Source organism: Rhinopithecus roxellana, chromosome 2 (genome assembly GCF_007565055.1).
Source record: "Rhinopithecus roxellana isolate Shanxi Qingling chromosome 2, ASM756505v1, whole genome shotgun sequence".
Lineage (NCBI taxonomy): Eukaryota > Metazoa > Chordata > Mammalia > Primates > Cercopithecidae > Rhinopithecus > Rhinopithecus roxellana.
In genome coordinates this window covers 60,040,340-60,064,757 of record NC_044550.1, presented here as the reverse complement: position 1 = coordinate 60,064,757, position 24,418 = coordinate 60,040,340, and the positions used below count along the sequence as shown (strand labels likewise).

General features: G+C 36.4%; 1 protein-coding gene across 1 annotated transcript in view; it reads left to right on the top strand.

Moving 5' to 3' along the window:
- DCHS2 (dachsous cadherin-related 2) overlaps window positions 1-24,418 on the top strand; it is a 277,604-nt gene that overhangs the window by 175,643 nt on the left and 77,543 nt on the right. The window contains exons 8-10 of the mRNA XM_030926304.1: window positions 4,828-4,985; window positions 6,100-6,943; window positions 18,201-18,440. Of these exons, the coding sequence (XP_030782164.1) occupies window positions 4,828-4,985; window positions 6,100-6,943; window positions 18,201-18,440 (1,242 nt within the window). The remainder of the gene's footprint in view (window positions 1-4,827; window positions 4,986-6,099; window positions 6,944-18,200; window positions 18,441-24,418) is intronic.

The following is a 24,418-nucleotide window of genomic DNA, read 5'->3' as shown; positions in this document are numbered from 1 at the left end:
TGGGAAGCTGGCCCTACCCATAAATTTATAAATTATGAAATTTATAAAATTTCATAATTAAGACGCTTTTGTATTGATTCACTCATTAATAAATGGACCAGTTGGAAAGAGTAGGAGTGATACTTTACACATATGGAAACCTGACATGTGAGGGGGTAGAAAATAAATGGGAAAAAGATGGACTATCAATACGTGACACTGATGTGTGTGGTCACCTACAAGGAAAAAGATCTCTACTCTCAGCATATCAAAGATGAGTCTTATTAAATGTTGAAATCTTTAACTCTTACAAAAGAAAATATGAGAGTGTTTATACATATGGCATTGGGAATAGAGAAGATGGTTTAAATAAGAAGAAAAGCAGAAGTTCACAAAGAAGTAGATACATAAAACTACATGAAAATTGAAAACACTACAAAATATGCCATTGTTTACAATTTGATTAGTCAAGTCACAAATTGGGAAAAGATAATTACAGCCCAGTAACCAATACAAAATTAGTATTCAGAATTTATTAAGAACTCCTGCAAACCAATAAGAAAAAGACAAGTAAATAATAAAACTGGACAAAGAATATTAACAGACAACTCAAAGAAAAGAAGCCTGAATAATTAAAAAGATTTTTAAAGCATGCCCAGACTCCTTGATATGACGGCTTTGAAGAACAATGAAGCAATATCTGATAAGATTGGAGATGTGCTTATGCTATACCCTTGCAGTTCTAGTTCTGTTACTCTAGAGGAACTTTATATGTGCAGAGTGAGATTGTAACAGAATGTTCATTGAAGCATTGTTTCAGTTGTTTGTGTAATATGGTATATTCACAGAATACTCTACAGCAATGAAAATAAATACAATAGAGTTTCATACATGGCAGTGTGGATAAATATTAAATCCAAAGTTAAGCAAGGAAGGCAAAAATTTTACAGAAGATAAAAAGAATTTGACGCAAACAGCAGCTTTGAATTTGTTATTGCCTTTCATTGGTAAAGTTACATATGCAGTTCTTCTCAATACCTCCGTGGTCAGGCAGCCAAATTCTTCTCTCGTGTTTCTATGCCCATATAAACCATCCACATTTATTTACCTATAAATGTCTTCCCAAGTTTTCAGGACACTTGAATGGTGGATTATACAGACGTAGTGAGCCTGCAGCAGATCCACATTTGGAGACAGCCCTTACCTCTGTTGCTGCTGTCCCCTCCAGAGACTCTCTCCCCATCCTCCCCGTCTTTTTTTGTCTTCCCTTTTGTTACTTCTCAAATTTCTCTTTTTATTGTCTTAGCTTATTTTAATCTGGTCCTTGGGAGGAAGAAAAACTGGCTTTGCAGTCTTGCATTCAAGAATCTTCCTCTGGCTATGAGGTCAGTTAGGTCAATAAGATCTTTATATCTTTTTTTCCTGTTTTATTTTGGGGTGGAGAAGACAACATAGTGTGCCTGTGAAAGACAATGATGGTGAAGAGGGAAGATACACACACACACGGCTATAATCCTGCTATAATACCAGTATTTAAAAGCAAGCAAAGCCATGGTATATGTTATTTATGGATGTATGGACTGGAAAGATAAACCTCAACTTTAGTTATAAAAGTGACTTTCTAAAGAGGAGGGGAATGAGATTTGGAGCTGTATACAGATCCACTCCTTTTCCATTTCTTGGAAAAATTTGAAGAAATACTGAAAATTAATCAACCTAAGAAGTGGTACTTTGATGTTCATGTATTTGTGAATGTTTGAAATATTCTTTTTAAAAAATTAGCTTCAAAAATGATACTTGAGGCACATCGATACAAAAATATGAAGATATACATTACATTATTCCTATCTTTATTTTTTTTTATTTTTTATTTTTTATTATACTTTAAGTTCTAGGGTACATGTGCATAACGTGCAGGTTTGTTACATATGTATACTTATGCCATGTTGGTGTGCTGCACCCATCAACTCGTCAGCACCCATCAATTCATCATTTATATCATGTATAACTCCCCAATGCAATCCCTCCCTCCTCCCCCCTCCCCATGATAGGCCCCAGTGTGTGATGTTCCCCTTCCCGAGTCCAAGTGATCTCATTGTTCAGTTCCCACCTATGAGTGAGAACACGCGGTGTTTAGTTTTCTGTTCTTGTGATAGTTTGCTAAGAATGATGGTTTCCAGCTGCATCCATGTCCCTACAAAGGACGCAAACTCATCCTTTTTTATGGCTGCATAGTATTCCATGGTGTATATGTGCCACATTTTCTTAATCCAGTCTGTCACAGATGGACATTTGGGTTGATTCCAAGTCTTTGCTATTGTGAATAGTGCCGCAATAAACATACGTGTGCATGTGTCCTATCTTTATTTTTTATCTGATAGTAAAATAGAAGTGACTACAAAATATATGGTAAAATAATGAGATGAAAATCCGTATAAGGGTAATAAAGGTATGTATCATATTCATGAATGCATTCTATAGTATTTCTTTGAGAATAAAATCAATGGGTTAAAGCATAGAAATCACAACTAATAAATGTTACATAATTGCCTGCTTCCATGCTATGAATTTCTTGAAGACAGGGCTTCTTTTTTATTTGCCCTTATATCCCTAATAACTGGTAAAGTATTTGGTCCATAGTAATGAATCAGCAACTGTTGAACTAAAGAATGGAGGGGAGCTTCTAATCAGGATTTTTCTGAGGTTTGAAATGTTTGAAATATTCAGATTTTAAATCTGTTATTTAACTCAAAACCCTGTGATACCAATTTGAATTATAAGCATCAATATGAATGTGTAGATGTGTGCCTGTGTGTTCTCTGTCCACTGAAAAGGCCTAGAAATGATGACAAAGCCAGAAACAATGAGCACCCCTAATGTGCCAAATATGTTCTCCCAAAACCATTTTCCACGAAAAGGAACCAGGAGTCCTTGGAGAAATGGTGATGTCAGGTCACAGTCAGGAAATCTACAAGATGAGTCTGCACCATTTTGTCATACCAGTTACAAGGAGGCTACTAAACACTGTTAGGATCATGGAAAGAGATCCAGGAACCAACTTTAAGCAGATCCCAATGTTCAGCGGTGGGACAATATGAGCATCAATACGGATAATAATGGCAATATATTGAAACACCACTAATATGTTTAAATCATGCTTAATGATTTCCAAAACAAAAGCAAGACAAAATGTTACTTATCATAATTGGAACATTGGTGGATGTTAGTGAGCCAACTCAGTATTTCAAAAACTGTTAAATAAAAGTTTAAGTCATCAAGCATTTATCCTGTGTTTCTTATAATGAACTCTTTCTCTGAAAGTTTCTATTTATTGAAATATTCCAGCTAATATATGAAAAAGGGATGATAAAGCAGAATGCAGTATGTATTGAGTATCCTTTGTCTAAAATGCTTGGGACCAGAGGTGTTTCAGGTTTTGGATTTTTTTTTGGTGTTTTTTTTTTTTTTATTGGAATATTTGCATGTATATAATGAGATATCTTGGGAATGAGACCCAAGTCTAAACATGAAATTCATTTTTTACAGACATCTATATGCATAGCCTGAAGGTAATTTCATTCAACACTTTTTATAACTTTGTGCATGAAACAAAGTTTTGACTGTGTTTTGACTGCAACCCATCTGATGAATCAGGTGTAGAGTTTTCCACTTGTAGCGAGTGTTACGTCAGTACTCAAAAAGTTTTGAATTTTGGATCTCGTATTTTTGGATTTGGGATGTCAACTGTATTATACTTCACAATACTTAAAGAATAATTAATGGATCTAGGCTGTGCATTAGTTGGGGGCCAACATCAAAAACAACGAGCTTTTGGCCCATGCCCGTAGTCCCAGCTGTTTGGGAGGCCAAGGTGTGAGGATCACTTGCGACCATGAACTTCAGGCTGCAGTGAGCTATCATGGCACAATTGTGCTCTAGCCTGGGTGACAGAGAGAGACCTCATTGTTGTTTTGTTTATATTTTTATTTATTTATTTTTAAGGCAGCTAGATCTATGCCTTTGAAGGGAAAAAGCACTATTTGTGAAGTAGTCTTGCAAAAAAAAAAAAAAATCAAACCTGACCTGAATCTTGTCAGTTCCCTAGATCTACCTCCCAATTTAAGGAAAACACAGAGAATAGAAGAATATATTATGCTACATATTGGAGATGCAACGCAAATCTAGATCATGGAAAATGTCAGGATACAAGGTCCAGTTTATTCAACAAATGAATTGCAAGAACAGTTAAAGAGATGGGTGGCAGGAATCCATAGATTAAAGAAATATGCAATATATGGACTTTATTTTCATCTTAATGTGAACAAACAAGAAAAATAAGGAGTATTTATGGGATGATTGAAAATTTGAAAACTTACGAGATATTTGGTGATGTTAGTGAATCATTATTAATTTTTAAGGTATAATATGGTACTGTGATTGTGTTAAAAGTATTTCTTATTTTTTAGAGATGCATTTTGAAATATATACAGAAGAAATAATATGATTTCTGGAACTTACTTCAAAAAAATGGGAGAAGAGAAGTAAATACATGGGGAGTATATGAAATAAGATTGGCCATGAGTTGATCATTGTTGAAGCTAGGTGATGGACTCATGAAAGTTTATTATACCATTTTATTCACTTTTTTATATGCTTGACATTTTCCATAATAAAACTTTTTAAAAACTGATGTTTCTTGTCTATTTTTAGTGTCATTTTTGTGTTCACACTTTCATAGAATTTAAAGCAAATAAATCTTTCAAATGATCAATATATTGGATTAATTGATTCTCTGTTTTCTGCATTGTCAATTAACATTCATTTCTTAATTTTCTTATGTGTGTATAGAAGATCATTCTGAGCACTTTAAGATTGATGCCAACAGTGGTGAAATAAGAACAACCACAGTACTTTCATATGATTATAGACCTTCTTACAGAATGACTGTCACTGCCACTGACCAGGGAGTGCCTCCTCTTCAAGGACAGGCAGTTCTTAATATTCAGGTAATGTCGTCACCATAAAATATGGAAGGACATCTACATATTTCATTTGACTTTTATTACAAGTTTATAGAGTGAAGATACATGTAATATGTATGTGTGTGAATATGTATGTATGTGACATGAATACTGTTTTAAGATGGCATTGCACATAGCATTCTTAGCTTTTTGCTATCACTAGAGAAATGATTTAGACCCAAATTATTTTGCAAATTAGCTTTGTACAGTTCTTGACAAGATAATCATCACTTGGCATTTATGTTGCTTTGTTTATAATGGACAAAAGGTATCTTTTCTTGTACTTATTCCTAATATCAAGGACCTGCTAAATTTGCAGGAGAAACTTGTATATAAACAAATGGCCATATAATAAATGACATAGTTTTTTGTAATTTTTTTAAATTTGGAAAAGTAACTTCAGATTTCGTATTTTAAGGCTTTACTTTAATCATAATGGGCAAACAAGTTGTGGGAAGTCTCCATAGTAGGAAAAAAATTACACCAACCACTCAAAAAGAAGATGACTGTGCATATAGTTAGTTTCTTTGTGCATGCATGTGATAATCAGAAATATTAATACAGGTATATACAATAACCAAGGATATATATCCACAAGAACTCTGTTTCCAAATTATATTCTTTACTGCTTAAGGATATGTGGGTTAAGAGAAAAATATACATGGTCATACTTCTAGTTTCTTGTTTTAGACAAACAAAGACATATGATACTTAAAGGGACACAGATGTTGTCATCATGGCTAGATTGATCTGTAGTATTTAAAATAATTTGGAGAACTAGCTATCTGCATTCCCATTGAAGAATCCACAAGGCTACAGTTCAGCTTAACTATAGCATGGCTTTACCAAACTGTCATTTCACACAATACAGCAAACTGGGAAATAGAAAATTCTGTAGCTCTTATCTCCTAAATATTAGCAGTTTTTGATCTTCTGAGACATACTGGAATTACATAATATAAAACTGACATTTTTCTCACTCATTAACATATGATCACATACATGGAAGGAAATTGCTTTCAAAATAATATTATTACCTGTGTTGACCAAACTGTTTTAAAAATACCCCAAATTAATATCTCTTTTATTCGTATTTCAGGTGATCCCACTATCCAAAGGGAGAGCAATCATGTCTCAGAATATTAGACATTTAGTTATACCAGAAAATTTGAAGCCTGCAAAAATAATGAGCTTGATAAAGTCACCTGATCACCTTCAACAACATCATAATGGAAAGTTACATTTTAGTATTGTTGCAGATGATAAGAATGGACACTTTGAAATAGACAGCTCAACCGGAGACTTGTTTCTTTCTAAAGAACTTGATTATGAGATGACATCTCATTATCTTTTCAGAGTGATTACTACAGACCATAGCAAAAACCTTGCCCTGAGTAGCACAGTCTTCCTTAGTATTGATGTGGAAGATCAGAATGACCATTCCCCATCTTTCCAGGATGAGTTCATTGTGATCAGCATAGAGGAGAATGTTCCCATAGGAACCCTGGTGTATGTCTTCAATGCCAAAGATGGTGATGGCAGTTTTTTGAACAGTAGAATACAATACTACATTGAATCCCACAACTCTGGCATGAATCCATTTCTCATCCACCCCTCATTTGGCACACTAGTCACTGTGTCCCCTCTTGACAGAGAGAGCATTCCAACTGTCATCCTGACAGTAACAGCGTCTGATCAGGCTGTGAATGTGACAGACCGGCGTCTGAGATCACTGACAGCACAAATAGTGATTTTGGATGTAAATGACCACAACCCCACTTTTATGTCTTTCCCCATTGCCCATGTCAAAGAGGATGTCACAGTGGGCTCCTTGGTGCACCATATAATTGCTCACGATCCAGATGAAGGAAGGAATGGAAAAGTAACATACAGCATCCTCTCAGGAAATGAAAATATGGCGTTTATGCTAGATGAGTCATCAGGTACAGTGCCTGTATGTCACTTTTAAAAATATTTTATTTTATTGTGGTAAGAAAACATGAGACCCACCCTCCTGACAAAGTTTTAACTGTACAATACATTGTTGTTGACTATGGGTTGAATGTTGCACAGCATATATCTAGAGATTATTCACCTTGCTTAACTGAAACTTGAGTATCTCCCATTTTCCCTTCCATCCAACCTCTGACAACCAGCACCCTTTGATTCCATGAATTAGACTATTTTAGATACTTCATGTAAATTTAATAATGGAGTTTTGTCTTTTTGTGACCGGCTTATTTTACCTAGCAAAATGTCCTCAAGATTTATCCATACTGTCAAGTCTTGCAGAATGTCTTTCTTTTTTAAGACTGAGTTGTCTTCAATTGTATGCACATACCACATTTTCTTTATCCATTCATCTTCCGATTCACATTTTTAGGTTGTTTCCACATCTTAGCTATTGTGGATGGTGCTGCAGTAAACATGGGCATGCTACTCTCTCTTCAAGATCCTGATTTCAATTATTTTGTATAAATATCCAAAAGTGGAGTTGCTGGGCCATATGGTAGTACTATTTTTATTTTTGGAGGAACATCCATGCTATTTTCCTTAGTGACTGTAACATTTTGAATTCCCACCAACAGCGTACAAGGGTTCCAAGTTCTCTAGTCTCTCCCCAATACTTGTCTTTTTTTTTTTTTTCAATAATAGCCATCCTAAGAGGTATGAGTGATATCTCATTGTGGTTTTGACTTGCATTTCTCAAATAATTCGTGACATTGAGCATTTTTTCATATACCTATTAGCTGTTGTATGTCTTTTTTGGAGCTGTTTCTATTCAAGTCATTTGTTCATTTTAAAATTAGGTTATTTGGTTTTCTTATGTTTAGTTGTAGGAGTTTTTAAATATATATTCTGGATATTAACCCCTCATCAGATAGTTGGTTTACAAATACTTTCTTCCATTCTGTAGGTTGCCTTTTTCTTTGCTGTGCAGAAGCTTCTTAATTGTATGTAGTCCCTCTTGTTTATTTTTGATTTGTAGTCTGTGTTTTTGTTGTCTGCCCATGAAATAATTGCCAACACTCAAGTCACAAAGCTTTCCCCTCTGTGTTTCCTTCTAGGACCTTTATAGTTTCAGGTATTACATTGAAGTCTTTAATCCATTTCATTTTGTATTATTTTTGTATGGTGTAAAATGAAGATACAACTTCATTCTTTTGCATGTGGATATCCAGTTTCCCCACACCATTTGTTGAAGAGATTAGCCTTTTTCTAATGTGTATTATTGGAAACTTTGTTCAAGATCAATTGACTATATACAGGTGGATTTATTTCTGTGCTCTCTACACTGTTCCATTGGCCTAAATGTTTGTCCTATACCAATACCATACTGTTTTGATTATGGCAGCTTTGTAATATATCAAAGCCAGGAAGTGTAATGCCTTCAGCTTTGTTCTTCCTCAAGATTATTTTGACTATTTGGGATTCTTTGAGATTCCATTTGAATTGTCATATTATTTTTTTCTATTTCTGCAACAAATGCCACAGAGATTTTGGTAGAGATTGCATTGAATTTGTAGATCAGTTTGGGTAGTATGAACATTTTAATAATATTAGACCTTTCACTCCATGAACATACATGTCTTTCCATTTGTATCTTCTTTAATTTCTTTCATCATTGTTTTGTGGTTTTCAATATACAAGATACTCACCTCATTAGTTAGCTTTATCCCTGAGTGTTTTATTTTACTCCTTTTTGTGCTATTGTCAATGGAATTGTTTTTCTTTTTTTTTCTTCTTCTTTTTTTTTTTAAATTATTATTATACTTTAAGTTCTAGGGTACATGTGCATAACGTGCAGGTTTGTTACATATGTGTACTTGTGCCATGTTGGTGTGCTACACCCATCAACTTGTCAGCACCCATCAACTCTTCATTTACATCAGGTATAATTCCCAATGCAATCCCTCCCCTCTCCCCCCTCCCCATAATAGGCCCCGGTGTGTAATGTTCCCCTTCCTGAGTCCAAGAGATCTCATTGTTCAGTTCCCACCTATAAGTGAGAACATGTGGTGTTTGGTTTTCTGTTCTTGCGATAGTTTGCTGAGAATGATGGTTTCCAGCTGCATCCATGTCCCTACAAAGGATGCAAACTCATCCTTTTTTATGGCTGCATAGTATTCCATGGTGTATATGTGCCACATTTTCTTAATCCAGTCTGTCGCTGATGGACATTTGGGTTGATTCCAAGTCTTTGCTATTGTGAATAGTGCCGCAATGAACATATGTGTGCACGTGTCTTTATAGCAGCATGATTTATAATCCTTTGGGTATATACCCAGTAATGGGATGGCTGGGTCATATGATACTTCTAGTTCTAGATCCTTGAGGAATCGCCATACTGTTTTCCATAATGGTTGAACTCGTTTACAATCCCACCAACAGTGTAAAAGTGTTCCTATTTCTCCACATCCTCTCCAGCACCTGTTGTTTCCTGACTTTTTAATGATTGCCATTCTAACTGGTGTGAGATGGTATCTCATTGTGGTTTTGATTTGCATTTCTCTGATGGCCAGTGATGACGAGCATTTTTTCATGTGTCTGTTGGCTGTATGTATGTCTTCTTTTAAGAAATATCTGTTCATATCCTTTGCCCACTTTTTGATGGGGTTGTTTGTTTTTTTGTTATATATTTGTTTGAGTTCTTTGTAGGTTCTGGATATTAGCCCTTTGTCAGATGAGTAGATTGCAAAAATTTTCTCCCATTCTGTAGGTTGCCTGTTCACTCTGATGGTAGTTTCTTTTGCTGTGCAGAAACTCTTTAGTTTAAATAGATCCCATTTGTCAATTTTGGTTTTTGTTGCTGTTGCTTTTGGTGTTTTAGACATGAAGTTCTTGCCCATGCCTATGTCCTGAATGGTATTACCTAGGTTTTCTTCTAGGGTTTTTATGGTATTAGGTCTAACATTTAAGTCTCTAATCCATCTTGAAATAATTTTCGTATAAGGTGTAAGGAAAGGATCCAGTTTCAGCTTTCTACTTATGGCTAGCCAATTTTCCCAGCACCATTTATTAAATAGGGAATCCTTTCCCCATTTCTTGTTTCTCTCAGGTTTGTCAAAGATCAGATGGCTGTAGATGTGTGGTATTATTTCTGAGGACTCTGTTCTGTTCCATTGGTCTATATCTCTGTTTTGGTACCAGTACCATGCTGTTTTGGTTACTGTAGCCTTGTAGTATAGTTTGAAGTCAGGTAGCGTGATGCCTCCGGCTTTGTTCTTTTGACTTAGGATTGTCTTGGCAATGCGGGCTCTTTTTTGGTTCCATATGAACTTTAAAGCCGTTTTTTCCAATTCTGTGAAGAAACTCATTGGTAGCTTGATGGGGATGGCATTGAATCTATAAATTACCTTGAGCAGTATGGCCATTGTCACGATATTGATTCTTCCTATCCATAAGCATGGCATGTTCTTCCATTTGTTTGTGTCCTCCTTCATTTCACTGAGCAGCGGTTTGTAGTTCTCCTTGAGGAGGTCCTTTACATCTCTTGTAAGTTGGATTCCTAGGTATTTTATTCTCTTTGAAGCAATTGTGAATAGAAGTTCATTCCTGATTTGGCTCTCTATTTGTCTGTTACTAGTGTATAAGGATGCTTGTGATTTTTGCACATTAATTTTGATTCTTGAGACTTTGCTGAAGTTGCTTATCAGCTTAAGGAGATTTTTGGCTGAGATGATGGGGTTTTCTAAATATACAATCATGCCATCTGCAAACAGGGACAATTTGATTTCTTCTTTTCCTAACTGAATACCCTTTATTTCTTTCTCTTGCCTGATTGCCCTAGCCAGAACTTCCAACACTACGTTGAATAGGAGTGGTGAGAGAGGGCATCCTTGTCTTATGCCAGTTTTCAGAGGGAATGCTTCCAGTTTTTGCCCATTCAGTATGATATTAGCTGTGGGTTTGTCATGAATAGCTCTTATTATTTTGAGATACATTCCATCAATACCGAATTTTTTGAGAGTTTTTCGCATGAAGGGCTGTTGAATTTTGTCAGAGGCCTTTTCTGCATCTATTGACATAATCATGTGATTTTTGTCTTTGGTTCTGTTTATATGCTGGATTACGTTTATTGATTTGTGAATGTTGAACCAGCCTTGCATCCGAGGGATGAAGCCCACTTGATCATGGTGGATAAGCTTTTTGATGTGCTGCTGGATTCGGCTTGCCAGTATTTTATTGAACTTTTTTGCATCGATGTTCATCAGGGATATTGGTCTAAAATTCTCTTTTTTTTTTGTTATATCTCTGCCAGGCTTTGGTATCAGGATGATGTTGTCCCCGTAAAATGAGTTAGGGAGGATTCCCTCTTTTTCAATTGATTGGAATAGTTTCAGAAGGAATGGTACCCGCTCCTCTTTGTACCTCTGATAGAATTCAACTGTGAATCCGTCTGGTCCTGGACTTTTTTTGGTTGGTAGGCTATTAATTATTGCCTCAATTTCAGAGCCTCCTATTGGTCTATTCAGGGATTCAACTTCTTCCTGGTTTAGTCTTGGGAGAGGGTAAGTGTCCAGGAAATTATCCATTTCTTCTAGATTTTCTAGTTTATTTGCATAGAGGTGTTTTTAGTATTCTCTGATGGTAGTTTGTTTTTCTGTGGGGTCGGTGGTGATATCCCCTTTATCATTTTTTATTGTGTCTATTTGATTCCTCTCTCTTTTCTTCTTTATTAGTCTTGCTAGCGTTCTATCAACTTTGTTGATCTTTTCAAAAAACCAACTCCTGGATTCATTGATTTTTTGAAGGGTTTTTTGTGTCTCTATCTCCTTCAGTTCTGCTCTGATCTTAGTTATTTCTTGCCTTCTGCTAGCTTTTGAATGGGTTTGTTCTTGCTTCTCTAGTTCTTTTAATTGTTATGTTAGAGTGTCAATTTTAGATCTTTCCAGCTTTCTCTTGTGGGCATTAGTGCTGTAAATTTCCCTCTACACACTGCTTTAAATGTGTCCCAGAGATTCTGGTATGTTGTATCGTTGTTCTCATTGGTTTCAAAGAACATCTTTATTTCTGCCTTCATTTCGTTATGGACCCGGTAGTCATTCAGGAGCAAGTTGTTCAGTTTCCATGTAGTTGAACGGTTTTGATTGAGTTTCTTCAATTAGTCCTGAGTTCTAATTTGATTGCACTGTGGTCTGAGAGACAGTTTGTTATAATTTATATTCTTTTACATTTGCTGAGGAGTGCTTTACTTCCAATTATGTGGTCAATTTTGGAATAAGTGCGATGTGGTGCTGAGAAGAATGTATATTCTGTTGATTTGGGGTGGAGAGTTCTGTAGATGTCTATTAGCTCTGCTTGGTGCAGAGATGAGTTCAATTCCTGGATATTCTTGTTAACTTTCTGTCTCGTTGAGCTGTCTAACGTTGACGGTGGGGTGTTGAAGTCTCTCATTATTATTGTATGGGAGTCTAAGTCTCTTTGTAAGTCTCTAAGGACTTGCTTTATGAATCTGGGTGCTCCTGTATTAGGTGCATATATAGTTAGCTCTTCCTGTTGAATTGATCCCTTTACCATTATGTAATGGCCTTCTTTGTCTCTTTTGATCTTTGATGGTTTAAAGTCTGTTTTATCAGAGACTAGGATTGCAACCCCTGCTTCTTTTTGTTCTCCATTTGCTTGATAGATCTTCCTCCATCCCTTTATTTTGAGCCTATGTGCGTCTCTGCATGTGAGATGGGTCTCCTGAATACAGCAAACTGATGGGTCTTGACTCTTTATCCAATTTGTCAGTCTGTGTCTTTTACTTGGACCATTTAGTCCATTTACATTTAAGGTTAATATTGTTATGTGTGAACTTGATCCTGCCATTATGATATTAACTGGTTATTTTGCTCATTAGTTGATGCAGTTTCTTCCTAACATCGATGGTCTTTACATTTTGGCATGTTTTTGCAATGACTGGTACCGGTTGTTCCTTTCCATGTTTAGTGCTTCCTTCAGGGTCTCTTGTAAGGCAGGCCTGGTGGTGACAAAATCTCTAAGCATTTGCTTATCTGTAAAGGATTTTATTTCTCCTTCACTTATGAAACTTAGTTTGGCTGGATATGAAATTCTGGGTTGAAAATTCTTTTCTTTAAGAATGTTGACTATTGGCCCCCACTCTCTTCTGGCTTGTAGAGTTTCTGCCGAGAGATCCACTGTTAGTCTGATGGGCTTCCCTTTGTGGGTAACCCGACCTTTCTCTCTGGCTCCCCTTAACAGTTTTTCCTTCATTTCAACTTTGGTGAATCTGACAATTATGTGTCTTGGAGTTGCTCTTCTCTAGGAGTATCTTTGTGGTGTTCTCTGTATTTCCTGAATTTGAATGTTGGCCTGCCCTACTAGGTTGGGGAAGTTCTCCTGGATGATATCCTGAAGAGTGTTTTCCAACTTGGTTCCATTTTCCCCCTCACTTTCAGGCACCCCAATCAGACGTAGATTTGGTCTTTTCACATAATCCCATACTTCTTGAAGGCTTTGTTAATTTCTTTTTCCTCTTTTTTCTTTGGACTTCTCTTCTCGCTTCATTTCATTCATTTGATCCTCAATCACTGATACTCTTTCTTCCAGTTGATTGAGTCGGTTACTGAAGCTTGTTCATTTGTCACGTATTTCTCGTGTCGTGATTTTTATCTCTGTCAGTTCATTTATGGCCTTCTCTGCATTAATTATTCTAGTTATCAATTCTTCCACTCTTTTTTCAAGATTTTTAGTTTCTTTGCACTGGGTACGTAATTCCTCCTTTAGCTCTGAGAAGTTTGATGGACTGAAGCCTTCTTCTCTCAGCTCATCAAAGTCATTCTCCGTCCAGCCTTGATCCATTGCTGGCGAAGAGCTGCATTCCTTTGGAGGGGGAGATGTGCTGTTATTTTTTGAATTTCCAGCTTTTCTGCCCTGCTTTTTCCCTATCTTTGTAGTTTTATCTGCCTTTGGTCTTTGATGATGGTGACGTACTGATGGGGTTTTGGTGAGGGTGTCCTTCATGTTTGTTAGTTTTCCTTCTAACAGTCAGGACCCTCAGCTGTAGGTCTGCTGGAGATTGCTTGGGGTCCACTCCAGACCCTGTTTGCCTGGGTATCAGCAGTGGAGGCTGCAGAAGATAGAATATTGCTGAACAGTGAGTGTACCTGTCTGATTCTTGCTTTGGAAGCTTCGTCTCAGGGGTGTACCCTGCCGTGTGAGTTGTGGTGTGTCGGTCTGCCCCTAGTGGGGGATATCTCCCAGTTAGGCTACTCAGGGGTCAGGGACCCACTTGAACAGGCAGTCTGTCCGTTCTCAGATCTCAGTCTCCGTGTTGGGAGATCCACTGCTCTCTTCAAAGCTGTCAGACAGGGTCGTCTGAGTCTGTAGAGGTTTCTGCTGCTTTTTTTTGTTTGTTTTTTGTTTAGCTGTGCCCTGTCCCCAGAGGTGGAGTCTACAGAAACAGGCAAGCCTCTTTGAGCTGCTGTGAGCTCCACCCAGTTCGAGCTTCCCAGTGGCTTTGTTTACCTACTTAAGCCTCAGCAATGACGGGCGCCTCTCCCTCAGCCTAGCTGCTGCCTTGCAGTTAGATCGCAGACTTCTGTGGGTGTGGGACCCTCCCAGCCAGGTGTGGGATATAATCTCCTAGTGTGCCGTTTGCTAAGACCCTTGGTAAACTGCAGTATTGGGGTGGGAGTTACCTGATTTTCCAGGTGTTGTGTGTCTCAGTTCCCCTGGCTAGGAAAAGGGATTCCCTTCTCCCTTGCACTTCCCAGGTGAGGCGACACCTCATCCTACTTCAGTTCTCACTGGTCGGGCTGCAGCAGCTGACCAGCACCAATTGTCCGGCACTCCCTAGTGAGATGAACCAGGTACTTCAGTTGAAAATGCAGAAATCACCCGTCTTCTGTGTCACTCGCACTGGGAGCTGGAGACTGGAGCTGTTCCTATTCGGCCATCTTGCTCCGCACCTTTGGAATTGTTTTTCTAGTTTCCTTTTCAGATAGTTCCTTGTTAGTGTGTAGAAATGCAACTGATTTTTGAATGTTGATTTTTGTATCCTGCCTTTTCTGAATTTATTTGTTCTAACAGTTTTTTGATGGAGTCTTTAGGGTTTTCTATATGTGAGATCATGTAATCTACAAACAGGGATAATTTTACTTCTTCTTTTCTGATTTGGATGCCTTTCATTTCTTTTTCTGCCACTTTCAATTAAACCCTCTCATCGCTTGCTTATATTTACATTTTTCATTTTCTTCTCTTAAAATGATGGTTCTTAAGAAACATATGCTTTAAACATTTTTGACTTCTTCTGTTGTTTAACTTAGAGAGAGAGATATATATATATATATAATACATTATACATATATATAAAATAGACACAGAGTTTTTATTTGACAAACCAACTTTAATGGTCCTGTTTGTTAATATTAACTATGCTCTGTAGCTAAGAGACACTATGGGCTGAATATATAACAGAAAACTTCTTTGCCCCCTTTGTGAGTCCTTGCAGGGTAGAATATAGTATCAATAGTGAATCAGGTAGCAGTATGACAAATCAACAGCATTATTCAAAGACTTTGGTATGGAAATTTATCTTTGAGATTATAAAAATATGTATTTGTAAATATTGGAAATAATATATATTTTTAATGGCTGAATTCATTTGGACATTAAGACCCCTGCTTTTTACATCAAATGTAACATTTCTTTTTTTGAAGAAGCATTTATTCACTGTCAGTTACTCTGCAGAAATGTCACTCACTCTCAACTTCACTTGTCTTGCTGTCACCTTGTTGCTAGATAACATCTACTATACGTTTTTTATGTAGTTTGATGGAAGAGTAAATGTACAAATTTTCAGTCTTGTGACTTTCAAAATGAACCTCCTTCTACCTGATTTTCAGGGGATATTGAAAAATTAATAAACTCTCATCTTATTCACTAAAAAATAAAGTTATTTCTACATGAACCTTAGAAGAAAATCTCAGATATACACCATTTGACCCAACTGTTAATTAAAAGCATTATTTGGAATGGAATTAAATGTGGAGGATTTGGAAGTCATGATTATAGTCTGGCTATATTCTGTTGGAAAATTTCATCAAAATATTTATTAAATCCTGTACATATGGTTTCATTCTGAGGCATGCATGGACACCACCTAAATGCCCAACTGACAGAGAAATAGTCCAGACACAGGCTGCTGATATCTGTTAGAGCTGAGGCTTTCCAAGGACCTGTTTCAGTAATACTTGGAATGTGTTCCAAGATGGCTAAGGAAGGTATATTTCAGATTGTTAAAAAGGATGGATAAAATTAGACTTGTATTTTGGTAATATAGGTATCATGAATCTCTTGAGTAATTGCAGTGACTGTTTCAATGGAGATGTTTTTTGAAGACATAAAAGGATAATTGCCAAATGCATTCACATGAGATGGGATTTTTTTCTCTCACAAAGCTCATATTTCTTGCAAGAAGACAGTGAGTTTTTTTTTTTTTTTTTTTTTGTGGCTATGGCTGAGAAATATAAAGTGATGAGTAATTATTGAAAAATTATTTTGTAAAATAGAATTCAGTAAACCTCTTTCATTATTTCATGAAAAATTCTTATAAAATGGGAGAAGCAAACAGCAATCCTAAAAGAAAAATGTGATAATTGGAATCATATAGCGGCTATCTGTGTGCCAGTCTTTATTACATCTGACTTATATGGGTTACATGCTTAAATGGCAGTGGGATAGAGACATGTTTTACTTGTGAAGTGTATTGTCTGAGTTATAATATCTTTGCTTTTTTTTTTTTTTTTTTTTTTAATTGAGATGGAGTCTTGCTCTGCCACCCGGGCTGGAGTGCAGTGGCGCAATCTCAGCTCACTACAGCTTCCGCCTCCTGGGTTCCAGTGATTCTCCTACCTCAGCCTCCCAAAAACTGAGATTACAGGCGCCCATCACCATGCCTGGCTAACTTTTTGTGTTTTTAGTAGAGACGGGGTTTCACCATGTAGGCCAGGCTGGTCTTGAATGCCTAACCTCAAGTGATCCCCCTGCGTTGGCCTCCCAAAGTGCTGGGATTACAGGTGTGAGTCACCACACCCAGCCTGAGCCACTACACCCAGCTTGCTCTTCATTGTTAAAACAATGCAGTTAACTGAGAATAAATATTAACAGATCATAACTCTTTTTTTTTTTGTATTTTCTTTTTTTTTTTTAATTTTTTATTATACTTTAAGTTCTAGGGTACATGTGCATAACGTGCAGGTTTGTTACATATGTATACTTATGCCATGTTGGTGTGCTGCACCCATCAACTCGTCAGCACCCATCAATTCATCATTTATATCATGTATAACTCCCCATTGCAATCCCTCCCTCCTCCCCTCTCCCCATGATAGGCCCCAGTGTGTGATGTTCCCCTTCCCGAGTCCAAGTGATCTCATTGTTCAGTTCCCACCTATGAGTGAGAACATGCGGTATTTGGTTTTCTGTTCTTGTGATAGTTTGCTAAGAATGATGGAAAACAGTATGGCAATTCCTCAAGGATCTAGAACTAAATGTACCATATGACCCAGCCATCCCACTACTGGGTATATGCCCAAAGGATTATAAATTATTCTACTACAAAGACACATGCACATGTATGTTTATTGCAGCACTATTCACAATAGCAAAGACTTGGAATCAACCCAAATGTCCATCTGTGACAGACTGGATTAAGAAAATGTGGCACATATACACCATGGAATACTATGCAGCCATTAAAAAGGATGAGTTTGCGTCCTTTGTAGGGACATGGATGCAGCTGGAAACCAGATCATAACTCTTTAACAAAAAATCAACTGTCTTAAAGAATATAGCCATACCCACATTTTTGTAACTTGGTTACTTTTGTACATGGTGTATTATGTGACACGAAGATATATATTGTTAGTATCCTAGATATTTTTTAAAAAAGAGGTAGATGTAGGCTAGATAATTTTAATGTAGTCCTCTCAGTAGATAATTGCATAACATACATTATTCTTGAATTGTTTTGTTTGATATAATTTAAATTGAGATGACTTTTCTGGCTAAAAATGTTTGCTTTTAATTGTAGATAGTATATACATTTAAAGATGGTTTAATGCAGTTCATATTTTAGCAGTTAAGACTTCTGAATTTTTATTAGGTAGACAAGTTAGATATAAGTGGAGTAAGCATGACTTCTCTAAAGAATATTCATTACATGTTGCTTTTCTTCCATTTTCAAAACAGGCTTACTAACTACAACCTGTCCTTTGGATTATGAAATGAAAACTCAGCACATTCTGATTGTTCTGGCACTGGATGATGGCACACCAGCACTTTCTTCATCCCAGACTTTGACAATTACTGTTCTTGATGTAAATGATGAGGCTCCAGTGTTTAAGCAGCACCTGTATGAAGCTTCAGTGAAAGAAAACCAAAATCCAGGGGAGTTTGTCACCAGGGTTGAAGCTCTGGACAGAGATTCAGGTAATTTAAAAATACAGACATTGGGCACTTAATTCTTAAAATAGTTGAAGATTATAGTTGAAATAATTTATAATAGTTACGGCTCAGAAAAAATGAACAGTTGCTAGTTATCTCAAATTTCTAATACTTCTTTCATTTGCATCCACACAGAAACTCATACACCTGTAAAGATACAGATATATCACATAAGATTTGCTTGTATTAACTTTATTATTATTTATATTAGGGTGATACCCACCTAATTAACATACACTTTTTTGATTTGATCTTAATAATCGAAGTACGGACAAAGCATCACACTTCTTTCGGAGTATAATAGTTAGATACATTGAGAAGAGGAAGATAAATGGTTCTTTATTTCCCCTGGATATAGCATAGTGAAAGAGGCATGGTGCTGGTGTCAGACCACCTGGATTTGAATCCAAAACTACCATTTACTTATGCCGTGTGACCTTGAACAAGTTACTAATCCTTTCTATTTCCCTACTTATCTGTGATATGGAGATAATAACAGTGCCTAAATTATAGTTCTGTTATGAGTATGAATGAATTATTACATGTAAAGAGCTTAGACCGGTGTCTGACACAATAAACGGTCAATATGTTAACTGTGTTACTATTTTTACTATTTTCAACCACTGTGTCCAGACAAATGACTTTGGAGTAAACAGTTACTATGACTAGGAATTTATAAATTTCTTAAGCTTGCTTTTCAACATCACTGTGGCTGTTTTGGCAACTGAGGTTCAGCGACTTTAATCATATTCTGTTTTTATCTTAAACAAAATAATTACAAAAATTACGGTGCTGTGTTTCTTATTCACAGCACATGCTGAATTCTTCCATCGGAAGTAATATGAATAGTTTGTATTCCCATTCACATGTGAAACACTGAACTAATATGAATATTATATGAATATAAACTATTCGTGTTAGTTCAGTTTAATAATTCAGTCTTTTAAAATTTACATTTGTATATAGCAAATGGCATTATATATCAATGTAATACTTTGTTATTTTTTGCAAGTTTTGTAATAGATGTTTTCATGGAAATAGTATTAACAATAGCATTTCCTTGTACGTTGTTAATTTAAGGGGCAAAAGATACATTTACTTGAAATTTTAAAGTAAATTATAAAATATCTGAATACTTTGCCCTCTTGGAAAACATTATCTTTTAACGAAAGGCATTTTACATGAATTTGTATGTGATGTTACGAACACTCTTTTCAAGGGGTAACCCAGTTTTCTGTCTTTGGCCAGAGTGGGGCAGTGTGATCAAAGAGTTTTTCTAAGAGTTGAGTCTGAAGCGTGATAAGGATTGTTTGCTCCAATCTGTGCTTAGAACTTAGCACATTTTTGGCAGTATTCATTTTTAGGGTGTCAGAAACAATGAAGAATATACATAAGATTTGTATTTCACAATACAAATGTGAAAATATTGTATTTCACAATAATTTCAGCTCAGTAAATTTCCTTTAGAGTGTTCTCTGTAGAAACAGCAATACAGGGCACTGGGCAATACAAAAACTGCTTCCCAAAGCATATAGACATATACTGAGCCTATTGCTGATGTTGTATAATTTTGCAAACAGTAAGGTATGTAAAATGCTTCCTCCCTTTGGCCTTGCTTTATTTTGTGAATTTTATTTTTTTGTAATGGATTCTACTAAAAAGGCTCCTCTTGCTTTAACACTTGAAGAGGGAGAAAATAATTTCTCTCAAAATTTGCATATATTAACCAAAGACAATTACCATAAATATATTCTTCTGATTTTTACTGTCAAGTTGCCCAGTGTTAATGTTACTTTCATTTAGAATGAATTGTCTGCAAACTGCTAATGTAATTGAATTGAAACTTTATTATTTTAGAGATTATGGTATGCCAACTGAGAATTTAGGTACAAAATTATTGTTTTTCTGAATTAATGGATGTTTGAAATACACATTAACATCTTCATGAGTCTCATGTAACCTTACATATTTTGGAGACAATTTTGATTTACTGGAAATCTCAGTGTTTTTAATGAGGCCAGATCTGTTAAGTAGGTGGTTATGTAAATACATGTGAATGTTTGCGTGTATGCACGTACTTTAGAATACATTTTCCCTCAATCTTTTTTTTCTCTTTTGATTATTGGGTTAAAACAGTGAAACAGGATTATGCATGAGAATTAAATGACGTAGTCAAGATTTTAACATAACTGGCATTACACTGGAATTTATGAATGGTTTACTTTATAGGACGTATTTTTAAAAAAATACCACAGCGTTACTTAATACTAGAGAGCTTAACATGTGTTTTCTAGCATTCTACGGTGCAGTTTTTAAAAATGTAAGTATACAGTGTTATTTGGCATTCAAAACCCACAGGGATTTGAGCACTGAATGTTTATGGTGTATGACTCACACTTGCTCTAGCAGAAGTTTCTTCTTGTATTAAAAGGAAAAAACAACGACCAGATTTTAACTAAGGTATTAAAACTGATGCAGCATTTGGTGCCACCAACAAGAGCTCCATTGTTAGTGAAAAAAGATCTCCCCCTGCAGTGCCCTTCCCCCACCCCCAAGGGGAAAGTGTGCCTCACTGGGAATAGGACTCACTCACATTCACTCAAGGGTGTCTAAAATAAAATAACTTAACAGTACATTGCCACACCAAAATATAGAATTCATTAGTGAGATGTTATTTTCTATCTCATAAGAATGTATTGTCTATCTGGGGTCATCTTCAATAAACTACATCTGGTTTTCTGGAATCCCTGGTGCTGCACTGGATGTACAACTGCACCGCCTAAGTCTACACTTGGAGCAAGGGAGAAACACCGTATTTCGTCAAATCTCAGACACCATTAATTGTAAGACGCATCTAATTTTAGAATACTCTACTGGACTGATGGCTTTATCTTCATAGGAAGTTATAAGGTGCCATTCTGTATACCCTTTAGAAGGTGACTTATTTGTGTGTGTTTCAAAAAATAAAGGATAAGGATGGTAAAATATCTGAATCTATGGCATTTTGTAATAACAATTTCTCATTTGGGTGGACAGTACTATCTGGCTATTCAGTTTATTTTAAATGTTTCTTTATGGAGTGATATTTTCTCTGTATCATATACTCAGGCAAAATATCCACCAACTTTCCTCCATACTTTATTTAAAGAGAACATATCCCAGATCCTTTATTTTTATTTTATTTTTATACAGACAGAATCTCACTCTGTTCACCAGGCTGGAGGGCAGTGGCCCAATCATGGCTCACTGCAGCCTCAAACACCTGGCTTCAAGCCATCCTCCAGCGTCCACCTCCCAAAGTGTAGGGATTACAGTTGTGAGCCACCGCACTGGGTCTCTCTGCACTTCATTAGTAGCTATTCATTGACGTGCCCCCTCATTCTTTCCCCAGTGGCATTTGCCCATCACTTTAGATTCATTCTAAGTAATCCAGGGGCGCATAAGGAGATCCACAGGATTCAAGCGCAAGTCGATCTTACTGGCTTTGCCCCATTCTAGCAACCTCGATTATACTAAAGTCCAAGAGAAGGATTTAGAGGTGGGCTAGATTATAGGGCATTTCAAAAGGTGAATTTCCAAAATCCAAGGCTATGGAACATTTGCTAGAGAAAGTCACAACAGCATGCTAATTGAAGCCATCGCCTACTTAGGCTGCAGTATTTCTGCTAATCCCTTAGTGCTGTTATGTTTTCCTTGGCTCTCGCTATATAAATTTTATCTCTCTATATAAAAAATTCTATTATAAATATATTTACACAAATATCAAAAATAAGTAGATGAAAAAGAATAGGGACTAGTTATAACCTCACTCACTCAGAGACAATCACTGTTAAAACTTTGGTATATATTCTCAATACATTTAATATATAGTATTATAATTGTGTAAATGTTTATTCATCTGCTTTTTCTCTAGGCTGTGAACTTCTCCTGGATTCAGGACCTTTTATCTATTAATATGCTTATTCCAGGTTCTTAGATTAGTGCAAGATATGACATAGGAACTCAATAAATATTTTTGACAATATGGTCTGAGAAACTGAAGCATGTATGACATAAGCTTCCTCAAGCTGCCCTCACTGTTTAGAATATATTTATTGTTTACTCCTTTATTCTATCAACCAGGCATAATTCTAGTTTTGCTTTAGAAATGCCTGATTGTGAGGGCATTGTACAGTTGAGGCATTACACAAAAAAGAATCTTGGCACGGTGGCTCATGCCTGTAATACTAGTGCTTTGGGAGGCCGAGGTGGGAGGGTTGCTTAAAGCCAGGAGTTCAAGACCATTTTGGGCAACGTAGCAAGACCTCGTCTTTACAAAAAAAAAAAAAAAAAAAAAAAAAAAAAAAATCTAAAAATTAGGTGGGTATGGTGGCATGCTCCTATAGTCTCAGCTACCCAGGAAGCTGAAGTAGGATGGCTTGAGGCCAGGAATTTGCTGCAATGAGCCACACTTGTGCCTCTGCACACTCCAACCTGGGTGGCAGAGTGAGATGCTGTCTTAAAAAAAGAAAAGAAAAGAAAAGAAAAATGATCTTCCTAAAAATGACACACCCCTGGAAAGAATTCTTTATTAATTCCCCATAGTTTAAGGAAGAGGAAGATGAAGTTTTATCCCTTTTTGCTTAACAATCAGCTTTCCTGTCTGTCCTCAGCTCCTGTCACTCTCCCACCTTTTACTCTAAGATAGAATTCTTGAAAACTTTTTCCTTTAAAGAACCAGATAGTAAATATTTTAGGCTTTGTGTGCCTTACGGTCTCTTTTGTGCAACTCTGACATTATAGCAAAACAGCAGCCATAGTTAATATTGTGCCTGTATTTCAGTAAAACTTTACAAAACAGGGAGCAGGTCAGATTTGACCACTGGACTGTAGTTTGCTGATCCCTAGTCTAATGCATGTGTCTAATTAAGACACCTAAGTTACTTGCTACTTTCTGCTCATCAGATCCAATTATCATGATTCATCATAATAGCTCTACCAACTAGATGTTGTCAACAGTGGGAGAGTTTGCATAAAGATGGGTGAAAGCAAATGAGTTCTGAAAGTTCTTATAAATTAGTATCAAATGTTGCTTCTCAAAAGGTGGTCCCTGGGACCAGTGGCACCATCATCCATCCTCAGTCTACAGAAAACAGCACCCATTCTGCTTTTCAAGGATGCTGGTGGCCTTCTAATACCTTTCCCAGTGTACTTATGAAGGGAGGGTCCTCTGATCTCTTGGGAAAGATAGTGGGGGTATTTGGTGAGCATGTCATACATGATAAGTTCACTCTAACATTTTCATTTCCTTAAGCTTTGGATTATTTATAGTATTCAAAGGAAGACCAAATGTCTCAACCTCAGTGATTATAGGCTCCCATTGAATCCAACCAGTCAAAGAAACTCTCAAGAGACACAGCTCTATGGGCTTACACATTAAATTCTGACTCTCTAGCAAGCAATATCAATATTGTCTATTTATCTATCAATAAATCCAGCCTAAACCGATGTTATATCTTCCTAGGTCTCACATTCTTAGAATTGATTTCCACACATATTCCCCAGGTTTATGCCAATATAAGTTAGCAAAATATTACTAGTCTTTGAAACTATAAGCTTTCTTTGACTGAGTCAGATTTGCACTTGGCTACCTGAGTTATGTTGAAATTCTGACTCTGGTTATGGGTATTTATATGAATAGGCATCTCCTTGCAAGGTATTTGTTATACCTGCCACTCAATTTGGGTCCAATCTTCAGGGAGATTAATTTTAGACCTTCTTTATAGGAGCTTTCCAGCTTTCTAACTATGACTTGAGTTACAGGTTTAAAGCCTCAGCTTGTAGTTATCTTTCTATAATTTCCTAGTCCTTTGAAAAACAGTCTTCCACATCATAATCCTTTTTACTAGTATGTGGTCAGTCAGCACCATTTAGTTCTCTAAGGAATTCGAGTCCTTTAATAGTCACTTTATCACAGTCAAACA